The sequence below is a fragment of the Artemia sp. Qi Xiang Cuo genome, chromosome 5 (genome assembly GCF_049724085.1).
Source record: "Artemia sp. Qi Xiang Cuo chromosome 5, ASM4972408v1, whole genome shotgun sequence".
NCBI lineage: Eukaryota > Metazoa > Arthropoda > Branchiopoda > Anostraca > Artemiidae > Artemia > Artemia sp. Qi Xiang Cuo.
Genome location: NC_142798.1, coordinates 82,798,666 through 82,811,329, shown reverse-complemented (window position 1 = coordinate 82,811,329; position 12,664 = coordinate 82,798,666). Strand labels below are relative to the sequence as shown.

Genomic DNA, 12,664 nt, shown 5'->3' with positions numbered 1-12,664 from the left:
GAAATAACTAACGGTGTATTTGGGTTGCGGAAATACGTAAGAAAAATAAACAAATGAAATTCAGGCCCACATTCAAGACGTACTTATATGATACGTACGGGCCAATTCCGTATTTAAAAATAAAAACCGAGAATAATATACTTTCTGTGAACCTTTGCACCTGCTTGCTGACAACGCTCGTTTGAGTCATGCACAGACTATCCCTTCTTTCTCTGCTCTGTGGCCAAAAAAGTATGAGGATTTAGACCCACATCCGTTGCTAAAAGAGCCCACCGTTATTTATAAACGAAATCAAGACAACTACAATAAATATTAAAACGGATGAGAGTAGACTTGATAAATTAATTGTCCGAAGCGGCTTTGGATGTAAGTCTTCTTTTATAGTTAAATCGTTTACATTAATGAGTTGTTGTTTATAAGACAAATACACGGTAAGTAACAATTAATGGGGAGGGGAGGGAGGAAGAGTCAAATTGTCCCTTATATTTATGTACCCATAGAAGAATAAAAATTTAGGGGGAAGGATGGATCATAGAATTTTTCCTTTTGAAACTAATGCTCGACAAATGGTATGTTTTTTTTTTACCATGGAATTAATGTTTAAAGATATGGTTTAGACTACAAAAAATGTATTTTGGTATAAAAGCGGAACTTGTTTAGTATTCAGTAAACACGCGATAAGTGATGTTTCGTTAATGCTAACGAATGAAGGGCCAAGAAACGGAGATCAGCACCGCCGGTACGGTACAGACTGTAAAGTCCAATGCCGTATTCTTTACTTTTTTTAACCTAACCTAGGTACCCTTTTCTGCCTCTTTTACCCCAAAAAACTAAAGTTTAAACATTTTTCACAGAGTGAGCAATTCCTTTGCTAGGCAGCGGAAACCTGTTTGGTACTGTTCTAATAGCCGGGAAACACGTGAGAAGTGAAGTTTGGTTAATGCTAATGAAACAAAACACAATAGGATGATTGAAAGTATAATAGTTTTATGAACAAATTTGGGGTATATATTTGCACATTGGGGGGGGGGGGTAAAGCATTGCATACATTTAATACGTAACCAAACCAAGGTACTTTTTTCCCCCTAAACCCCAAAAAACTAAAGTTTGAATATAGTTTCTCCAGTGAGAAACCCTTGTTTAAGCTGCGTAATACATACAATTACCAGGTATTGGCTATCTGATTTGTGCTTTTCTCGATGCGTGTTGCCCGGCTAATGGAACAGTACCACTTTTTTTAATAGGATCTTTGAGATTCTATATGCGGTTCTTCTCGCGTGTTTACTGAATAATAAACAAGTACCTAAAAAACTTCGGTACTTATGTATTAGCTGGTATTCACGCAAGATACAGGCTAAAGGAAACCTAGTCAAATGGGTATCTGTCTATAGAGAGATGGATCTCAAAGCGTGGTTTGTCATTGCGTTTACAATATTTAAACTATTGTTTGAAGGGGTTTAGGGGAAAAAAGTTTCCTAGGTTACGTATTTATTATATGCTATACTTTACCCCCCCCCCCCCACATTTGCAAATATATAGCCCAAATTTGTTTCTGAACTATTATATTTTCATCATATAATGTTTTATTCCATTAGCATTAACCAAATTTGACTTCTTGCTTGTGTACCAGCTAATACATAAGTACCAAAACTTCTAAAACAAAGAAGTTTTTCAAATATCTACAATCGGCCGAAACTACTCTTGTACTTAAATTTTTTGGTTGTGAACGGTCGCACTTCTTTGAATGCGCACGAGCAAATTGCTATGGGTGACCAACTAATACACTTTTGGAGCATCGCCAAGAATGCGGAGTGTTGTCATTAACAAAGAAACTCAGTCAGTGGTTTATGCTAAATATACCAAAAAACTAGCATAATTCAGCAAGAAAGAGTCCACTGAATTTATGCCAAACATGGATTCAAACAGCATGTCACATTGCATAGTTCCTACGGAGTTTTGACTATTATTGATTCACTTATGTTTTCTTGCTAAGGTGCGGAAGAAATGTTTATGATCGTTGTTGTACTAAAGTCAAACCAGATTGAATGTACTGGCCCACCCGCATATCTCTTGTGCTTAATTCATGTTGATGGAAGATGTTGGTAATGCTACAAATCAGTCGTTGAATTTCTGCTGCAGAACGTCTTCTTCTCATCAATTTTTTGCAGAAGACTCACAAATTTATCCCCCAAAATTGGTTCGATGTAAACCATATTCTTGGCGCTGCAAAAAATTGTTATTATTGGAACATGTCTGGACTGGCTCGTTCACACACCGAAGAACCGAAGAACCTTTCACACTAGCATAACTTAATACTTTACGTTGCGCTGAGCAAATTTTGTCCGTAATGTAGGCAGTTCCAAGCAGACTTGAGCTCAACAGAATTTGTCATTGCATAAGCTCACGTTACGTTATGGATGAACAGTTAATAAGTTTTGAAAGTAAGTTATTAAACTTTCACAGAAAGAATTTCATACTTTATCAAAGCTTGAGTCCCCATCTCCATTTGACGTTTTTAATTTTGAATAGTTTGCTTATGGTGATTGTGACGATTTTAGAGATGATGATTTTATGGATTCGCACTTAGTGAAGGTTATATTTAACATACTGCAGATTAGTCAGTTAACATAAAATTATGTGCGTTAGTGTGAAACCTCCCAAGAAAGATTCCTTTGCGAACTTTTGAGAAGTTAAACTTTTGAAAATTGAAAAAAATAACCGGCATTCTCAAATTTTTGTGCAAGATCAAAGCCTTTCAGTCCATCTATTTTTTTGTTTCAGTTTTGCATAAATTTTACACTTGGTTATACTAATGGGTTGTTCTTGGTTATACTACTTGTCATTATAAACTATCAAACTAGTCGTTGACCTTTTGCTGTAGTCTTCCTTTTTTTTACTTCAATGATTAATACACTTTGATTTATTTTTATTTAATGTGAGAATTTTATTATAATACTATTATTTTGGTGAAGACCCTTGGATTTATCCTTCTATTAAATTTGGAAGTGTTTCAACTGGTAACTTACTCTCGCATTAACAATACATACTGTAAAGAAAAATTATAGTTGTTAGAGAATCTCTGTAAAGAAGATGGCAGTAAGTAGGTGTTATTAGTAATGATGCGAAACTTCCCTCAGGTCTGTTCTTGTGGCAGCACTATTTTGAGTGTAAAGTTTCTGAGTGTGAATGTCCGAAATTCCTTTTTCTCTGCTTGGATTCATTTGCTAAGCGAATCAGCCTTTTCAGACGTATGCAAGCTTTGCTGGTAAAAGTTAAAGTTAGGTTCGCTTAGGTAAAAAAGAATCTCAGAAATGGGTTAAAAACCTAACCTAACCTGTCACCGTCAAATCTTGCATAAAACTGAAAAAGTTGGCTGGCGATGCTGACTAAATCCAAGGAAAAAAAAAGTATTTAAGACTTTCACCGGTGAATGTCGACATTCACCAATTTCGGACATTCACGGTAACATTAGCCACGGTGACTAACGAAAATTATCCTCTTCTGGTTTTGTCTGTTCGTTTTCTTCATTCCTTGTATTCCCCATTTTTTTGCAAAATAGTTTGATATTTAGCAATGTCAATAGTCAAATCCTCGATTTTCAAGCAGTTTCTACAGATGCAATAGAGCTCTTAGTTTTTTTCTTTAGCCAAATACAATCTGAAATTACAATAATCTCAGTAACGAAAACCTAATTATGTCACGCAAAAAAAAAAAAAAAAAAGAAGTCATTTCAACTGGTGTTGTATAGGATAACCTGAAGGGTTTTTTAGCCCAAAAAAGAGAAGGTCTTGGGTTTTCATCATATTTCTTTTAATTACAATTTATTGAAGAGGCAGGAGTGTGAAATTGTGATGTTGGTTAATGAATTCTATTTTCCCGTGGAATTTGAGCCGTATCATCACACCTGCTATGTTGAGTCCAGTCTGGTATGCTGTGTTACAGGTTTGCTGGTTTTGGTAGTATAAACTGATGTAATGAATTGCCTTGTTGAGTATAATGAGCCCCTAGGCTGTTTCTTGTTAATCCTCTTGGACTGTGTATTGCAAACATAGTTTATTTTTATTGAGATTGGAAAATTGGTACTGGTGCATTATATGGTAACTTCTAAAAAGTAAGTTTGGTTAATGCTAATGAAATAAAATAAAATAGGATGAATATATAATAGTTTATAAACAAATTTGATCTATATATTCGCACATTAGGGGGGGGGGTAAAGAATGGCTTATATTAAATACGTAACCTAACCTAACTTAGGTACCGCCCCCCCCGAAACCCCCAAAAACAACAGTTTAAATATCGTAAATGCAATGAAAGCCACGCTTTGCATTGCATTTCTGTATAGCGGTCTCTTGCAATTAACTCGTCTGGCGGGTTTTTCGTGACTGGTTTCCTTGTGCAATATACAAAAGTGACCATATAACGCACCAGTACCGGAAAATTTTTATTGAGAACCGAAAATGAGTTTATTTTCAGGTTAATATTTCTTAATTTTTCTTGGATCTTTTTTTCCAGGATCTTTCAAGGTGGCTCTTTGGACCATCTTGATGGAGGAGGGTTGGTGGATGAAAGGGTTGGGTATATTATTCGCCTTTCTCGTTGAACTTGAGTCGTATCATTGAAGTTGAGTCGCTTTCAAGGAGGTTTTTTTTTTTTTTTTTTTTTTTTTTTTTTTTTTTTTTTTTTAATAGGTTTTTCGTTAAGGGAGTGGATTGAAATAGGGGCATCGTTTAGGAGCGCTGTTGGGAAATTTTCCGGTGGAAGGAAGGGCAAGTGCTACCAAAAACTTTGTTTTTACCAAGACTTGAATAGGAGTATTCCTTTATTTCCCCATTTTTATACATCCTTAAGTATCTATTTGTGTGCCAGGCAAGGGGAGGCTTCTCGGTCCCTCCCAGTGCCCAGGGTAATATCTTAGTACAAAACATTCTGATCTGTTTTGTTCTATGGGTTAGTTTCACGGCTGCGACGTTCTTGTGGATTTTACTAGCCCAAATGGTAAAAAACAATAGCTCAGTCGGACTAATTTTTTCAGTTCATTTTATCTTGAGACTAATTTTTTGTCCAATTGGGCCTATGATCAGTGGCTGTTCTGGCCTCTGTTGCACCCAGAGCAAAATCTGGATTACACCCCCCCCCCCCTGTATAGCCCAAAAATTTTAAGGCCAAATTTTAACAAAATTTTCATTTATTAACAAAATTTATTATTTATTTAAGTCTGACATTTCTTATCTTGTACGCGAAAAGATATGGGAAAAATGAAAATTTTGGATTCAGTTTGCTATACTTACTCCCAACTGCGCCCTCTACTTTATCTTAATAAAAATTTCAAAATCTACAAAATGATTATAAATGTTAGATCATTTAATTGAAATTTTGCGCCCCTAAAATTTCTGTGCCCGGGCAAGTTACACCTCTGCTTCCTTCCATAAACTGTGCCTCTGCCTATAGTTGCTTATTTTAATAACAAAACTCACTTGTTACTGAACCCGGTGTCAGAATGCCGCTTTTGTCTACTTATTGGATTAATAATTTTGTTAAACATGTAGAGGATGTACATTTTTTGAAGTACGTGAAGTTGGCGTAGCATCAGAAAAAAATAATATCGGATATCGAAAAAAATCATTCTCAGGCATGTGTAAGAGTTTTGGGTGTGGGGCATAAGCCCTATAAAATGTCATGATTTTGGATACACAATTTGTCTTTTATAAACTTGACAAACTGTTTGTCATTGTTTTCAAACCATTACTGTTATTTGTATATCTTGATTAGATCTTACACGTAACGATCGGTATGACTTCCTTAATTGAAGTCGTTCCAGTGAAGCCTTCAATGACTAAAAACTTGAATTTGTTTATCTCGGCTTAAGTCTTCTATATTTCATAATTTCCCGGAAGCTGTCTGCAATTTAGAATACAGTCCGCCTTATTAAAGTAAGTTTATTTGTAACCCACAATATAAAATAAATGGGGAGTAAAAAAAAGAAACTAAATAATATAATCCACAAGGAAATAATAAGGAAAACACAACATAAACAACGTAACAATATCCATAGAATCACTAATCTGGAAGAAAATAAGTGAGGGGGTCACTGGCACATATCTTCTTTGGAGTATTGGTCCTCAGATCCCTAGCGATGTTGTCAAGCAGCACTAGAGGGTCGATAAGTCCAAAATGAGAAATAATCTTGTGATTTCTGTACCACCTTGGCAAATATAGCAGGAATTTACAATATTTAAAATATTAAACAGAAAAAAGAATGAACAGTCTTGTGTAGTGGTAAGGTTTAAGTACAGAGGACAGCAAAATGAAAGTATTTTTGTCCCACTGAAGTTTTCAGGGCAGTACTGCATTTTTTTCAGTGTTGTCACGTTGAAACGTGAAAATAAATAAGCAAACTAGTTGGATATATTTGGCAACGGTTTTCGTCTGTATTAATTCAAGCATTAACAGTCTTTTGATTCTTAAAGACAACTAAACCTTCAAAAGAAAACTACGTCTTCTTAAGCTGTTTGGTGCTATATGCTTTGATTTTATGCTTAGGCTATACTTTTTTTGCGCTCACTACTACCAAAAAACTGGTGAAAAATATTTTTCATTTAAAATTACGTTCCTAATTTTCCCTAATTTTTTAGGATGTGCATGGTTATGCAATTTTATTCAAACAATCATATTTCATTTTTACTCTACTTGTTACTTCAAGCATTCTGGATTTTTTTGTGTTTTCAAGATGGGAGGCTCTAAAATTCCTGGTTAAGGTTTAAAACCACAAAAAAATTGATTTTTTTTTGTGAAAAATTGTATCTTACTTTAATCGAGTCAGTTTTGACTCTTAAAAACCGCTTTAGAACTTTCAACTTCTAGTTGAATGAGAAGAATGCATCCAGGGACGTCAATTAGCGGCAATTGGCCCCTCTAGAGCCCCTCCGCAATTTTGAAAAAATATTTTAGTTGAAGAGCCACGAATAGGTTAATTATATGGACAACATTGGGGAGTCAGAAAAACTCTGAGATTTGAGGGATCTAGCATGCAAAAAAACACCAAATTATTTAAAGATTAACCCCCCCCCCTGAGAATCGTCAAACTTGAAGAGGGGAGGATCACCTCCTTCAATGTGTGTCTGTCCATATAATAGGACAGGGGGCATGGGATAGGAAATAATAGGGGATAGGGGAATGATATATAGGGGATAGGAACATGAACAAGAAAAGAATTATGTTTTCCATCGCTTGTTTGTCATTTAATCTATTTTTTTCAGGAATCGCGTACATGTTTGGAGGCGGAGTTGAGAGCCAATAAAAAAAACCACTGGCAGAAAAGCAATAAAATTAGGCCGGGTTTTTCACTTCAGTTTTTTTTTCTGCGTGGTGCTGATCTAAGCATTTCTTATTTAGCCGTTGAGTAACATGAGATCGATAGGGGAAAGAAATGGGGTGTTATTCATAGTTTTAAAACAAAGAAACCCATCTGGAGTCTATATAATTGTTAGGGTTGGGTTTCGTACTCTCATAAAAAGCTTTCCTGTTGAGACTTTTTCATATTGAGGAAGGATTTGTTCCTTCATCCGGGTCATGATCGTACGCAGAAATTACTACCGTTAACGGGCATGTTTTGCGGGGGTTTAAGCTCATCCTGACAGTATATAAAAGGTTATTTTTGCGGGTACTATCGAAAAGAAATTCCCACGATTTCTAAGGTCTGAGCTGGCGACTCCCTTTGGGAGAAGCCTCGATGTGGTCACTCATTAACGGGGGCAGGCGGAGGAATGCTTCACTCTATTAAATATTTTTACATGGATAAGGATGTTGAATTACTCCTTTAACTACTTTCAACATTTTACAACATGTTGCTCTTTCTATTTTCATGGGACTACGAAAGTGCTGTTTATTACTCAATATTAATAAACAGCATATATATATATATATATATATATATATATATATATATATATATATATATATATATATATATATATATATATATATATATTGACAATCTTTTACTCCTTTAACTACTTTCAACATTTTACAACATGTTGCTCTTTCTATTTTCATGGGACTACGAAAGTGCTATTTATTACTCAATATTAATAGCGAAGAGCCCTGAGAAAATAATACATTCTCAAAAAATTCTAGGGCTAGTAAAAATATTGTTTAGTATATTCATTACCCTCAAGACAAAGAAATACATTTTTTTTGTGCTAGCAGTAAATATAATTGGTACTTGTTTAGAATCCGGGTAACACGCGATAAGTGAAGTTTCATTACTGCTAATGAAATAAAACAAAATTGGATGAAAATATAATAGTTCAGAAACAAATTTGGGCTTTATATTTGCACATTAGGGGTGGGGTGGGGGTAAAGCATAGCATATATTAAATACGTTACCTAACCTAGGTACCTCTTTTTGCCCCTTCAACCCCAAAAAACTAAAGTTTAAATCTTTTTCACGGAATGAGCAATACATCCCTAGTAAGTGAAAACCTGTTTTTCATATAGTATCTTTGAGATTTCGATGCGGTCTTTCTCGCGTGTTGTCTGGATTCTAAACAAGTACCATATAGTTTTGTTGATAATTCCTTTATATATTTTTCAGTTCTTCTCAGAAGCATGAACAGTGGAGGTTTTTATTTTCTTTTTCTTTGATTTGTCGGTCAATTGATTTTAGTGAGGACATTCGAACGCGTAGTCTGCGCAATGGTCTTTCCCTTATCTGACAGGTAAAAGTGGTTATGGCCTTCAAGCCTTTTACAAATCTAGCAGAAGAAGGCTTGATTTCGGACAGAGAAATACTGCTATAAAAGAACTTAAGCTATACCAGCTGTGGGAATGTAGAAGTTTGATCTTTATAGGGCAAAAAAAAAAAAAAATCCAAAACTGAAATTTATAAATCCATTTTTTTTACTACCTTTTTCTTTCCAGGTTTTCGCCTTCCTTTCTTACTGGCCACCATCCTAGTATAGGGTCAGCATCTCATCCGGGTCTATTAAGCCCTGGCCATCCTGCAGCAATGCACGGCTTTCACCAGCTGAGACCTGAAGGAGGGGTACATATGGGTATCCTTGGTGACCACACTCAAAGGTATTTTTACAACTTTAAAAAAAATCTTTTACTGTGCATGGCACACTGTTAACGGGCATACAAACTGGAACTTATTTCAATGGAATTTATTATTTAGCCTAATCATTTTTTATTTTTCCAAAAAAGTTTTTACGGTACTAGTGCATTAGATGGTCACTTTTATATACTATGCAAGGAAACCAGTCATGCAATGACAGACGAAACCCGCCAGAGACCGGTTATTTTCAAAGAGACCGCTATTAAGAAATGGAATGCAGGGTAGTTTTCATTGCGTTTATGATATTTAAACTGCTGTTTTTTGGGGCTTAGGGAGGGGGAAGGTACCTAGGTTAGGTTAGGTTATGTATTTAATATATGCTATGCTTTACCCAACACCCCCCCTCTCCTCCCCCCCCCTAATGTGCAAATATATAGCCCAAATTTGTTTCTAAACTATTATATATTCATCCTATTTTATTTTATTTCATTAGTATTAACCAAACTTGACTTTTTAGAAGTGACCATCTAATGCACTAGCACCGGTTTTACTTTTTGATGCATTTGAAAAAAAAAATAAAACAAGACATTGAAACGAGAAAATCGAAATAAGTTACCACAATTTCCATTGTGCAATGGATAGCTGTCATCAACGGGCATAACCAAACCATTAAAATAACTATACACTAACTAGGTTATAGTTCTTTTCTTTATACAATTGATCTTTGGAATTTTCTTTCTGTTTCAATTCCACTATCTTCTAAAAGTACCCCCACGTCTTCTTCATTTGTAAGTACTGGCCTATTCCGGTTTGTCCAGAAACGAGGGGTATGTACTTTTAAAATCGTGTACACCAAGTGATATTCGACATAAAGTGTGCCTTGCGTGACACGAAGTATGTCTCTCGTCGCACAGAGAGGCGTGGCGTGAAGGAAGTGAGACACTAGTGGCATCCCGGTATTCAGCGAGTACCGGGTGTGAACAGTGGATAGCCCCTCGCCGAATAAATTAGCATGCATCATTATTTTTAAATAAGTTCAAAGGGCGCTATGTCTTAGAATATTTTCAATTAAGGTTTTAAATTACATTTAGTATAAAATGCATGCTGTTTGAGTGACAGTGAAAGAATAGAGAAGCCCTGTTTTTCTAGGAAAATACAGTGTATAATTGCAGCTATGTGACAACTGTTTGTCAAGTGATTTAGTAAACTTTGTTTTTTGGTCTTAGGAATTTAAGTTATGTTATTTATTTACTGGTCAGCACATGTATTTTTAAGTACTATTTTTTTTTTACTTTTAAAAGTGAACTTAAAACTGGTTGTAAGCTTTATTGATTATGCAATTCCAGTTACAGTTGTGGAGAGAGACAGTGGTAAAAAATTAAGGGTTTGGGGAACCATCCCAAAATGTCAAATCTTACACAATTAGGTAGCTCTATTAACAAAATGAAGACCCCTTTCATAGTGGCACCCTCTCTGAAATGGAATGATTGGTAGGCCACACTCTCTGGAAGAGTTTCTTGTGAAAGTCACCAAAAAGAAGCCATGAGATACAGCTATTTTTACTTAAAACTCTCCTTTACTTAAAACTTTTTGAACGAAGAGTGTTTGGAGGTTGTCCACTCTCCGCCACTAGCTCCCAAAAGGGTGGTACAGGCCAACCACGTTGTCCCCCTTCGCGCCACACTCAGGGCACTTCCGCCACGAGTGGTAGGCCCCACTTGATACACGATTTTCGAAAGGGGATAATATCTTGCTAAAAGTTGTTTGATGGTGTCCTGGTTCCGCTATAAGCGTTTCGTCTTTTTGCTGCCTGTATTGTTTTCATCATTGATTAAGCCCAGCGAAGCTTTAAGATGGGCGTGATTTTTTAAATTTAGTGGACAAGATTAATATCTATCATACACATAGCACGCAACTATACTATAATCATCCATTTCGAATTCAAATTGATGCTCAGTTTTGAAGTCAAATTCATCCAGTGGCAGTTAGTTTGTCTTGTCTTAAAAACTTGGTGTCATGCAATTCTGCACAAAGAAATTAACATATTTTTGAGTTATTGGTTTCACCTACGAAATGAGGAAAATACGCGAGACTTATTGGTGCTGCAAAAGAATATTTTTGGATCATAACCATGATTTTTAACATAGGGTGTACGCCAGGGACGTAAGCAAGGGGGGCCGCGGGCCTTAAACTCCCTCCCAATCTTAGATTTTCTTCAATATTTTGCAGATTTTTTAGTTTTTTTTAAAGATTTTTTTTCAATATTTTGTCTGACTACGTAATTTAATTTAAATTTTAAGCCTTCCTAGAGAAATGTTCATCTAAATCTGTGGTGTTGAAGTCTTTTCTTTATTTTGGACTGAAAAATAATGAGAATTGTTAATGAGAAATAAAGAGAAAATAATAAGAATTGAATAATGAAAATAATGAGAAAACACCTAGTAAGACTAACTTTAAAAGAATTCTTTTTGGCATGGTCGATAAACATGCAGAATGATAAAATATGATATTTGGAACCAACATAGGATTTTTAACATAGGGTGTACGCCAGGGACGTAAGCAAGGGTGACCGTGGTGCTTAAACTCCTCCCAATCTTAGATTTTCTTCAATATTTTGCAGATTTTTTAGTGTTTTTTTTAAAGATTTTTTTTTTTCAATATTTTGTCTGATACGTAATTTAATTTAAATTTTAAGCCTTCCTAGAGTAATGTTCCTCTAAATCTGCGGGGTTGAAGTCTTTTCTTTATTTTGGACTGAAAAATAATGAGAAAATAATGAGAATTGTTAATGAGAAATAAAGAGAAAATAATAAGAATTGAATAATGAAAATAATGAGAAAACACCTAGTAAGACTAACTTTAAAAGAATTCTTTTTGGCATGGTCGATAAACATGCAGAATGATAAAATATGATATTTGGAACCAACATAGGATTTTTAACATAGGGTGTACGCCAGGGACGTAAGCAAGGGTGACCGTGGTGCTTAAACTCCCTCCCAATCTTAGATTTTCTTCAATATTTTGCAGATTTTTTAGTGTTTTTTTAAAGATTTTTTTTTTCAATATTTTGTCTGATACGTAATTTAATTTAAATTTTAAGCCTTCCTAGAGAAATGTTCATCTAAATCTGTGGCGTTGAAGTCTTTTCTTTATTTTGGACTGAAAAATAATGAGAAAATAATGAGAATTGTTAATGAGAAATAAAGAGAAAATAATAAGAATTGAATAATGAAAATAATGAGAAAACACCTAGTAAGACTAACTTTAAAAGAATTCTTTTTGGCATGGTCGATAAACATGCAGAATGATAAAATATGATATTTGGAACCAACATAGGATTTTTAACATAGGGTGTACGCCAGGGACGTAAGCAAGGGTGACCGTGGTGCTTAAACTCCCTCCCAATCTTAGATTTTCTTCAATATTTTGCAGATTTTTTAGTTTTTTTTTTAAAGATTTTGTTTTTTTTTCAATATTTTGTCTGATACGTAATTTAATTTAAATTTTAAGCCTTCCTAGAGAAATGTTCATCTAAATCTGTGGTGTTGAAGTCTTTTCTTTATTTTGGACTGAAAAATAATGAGAAAATAATGAGAATTGTTAATGAGA

The 12,664-nt window shown here is 34.9% G+C and overlaps 1 protein-coding gene across 4 annotated transcripts in view; it reads left to right on the top strand.

Moving 5' to 3' along the window:
• LOC148952631 (protein pangolin, isoforms A/H/I/S-like) overlaps positions 1 to 12,664 on the top strand; it is a 155,284-nt gene that overhangs the window by 97,760 nt on the left and 44,860 nt on the right. For all 4 annotated transcript variants that reach the window (XM_089089989.1, XM_089089987.1, XM_089089988.1 and 1 more), the window contains one exon: positions 8,920 to 9,078. In XM_089089989.1, coding sequence (XP_088946115.1) covers positions 8,920 to 9,078 — 159 coding nt within the window. The remainder of the gene's footprint in view (positions 1 to 8,919; positions 9,079 to 12,664) is intronic.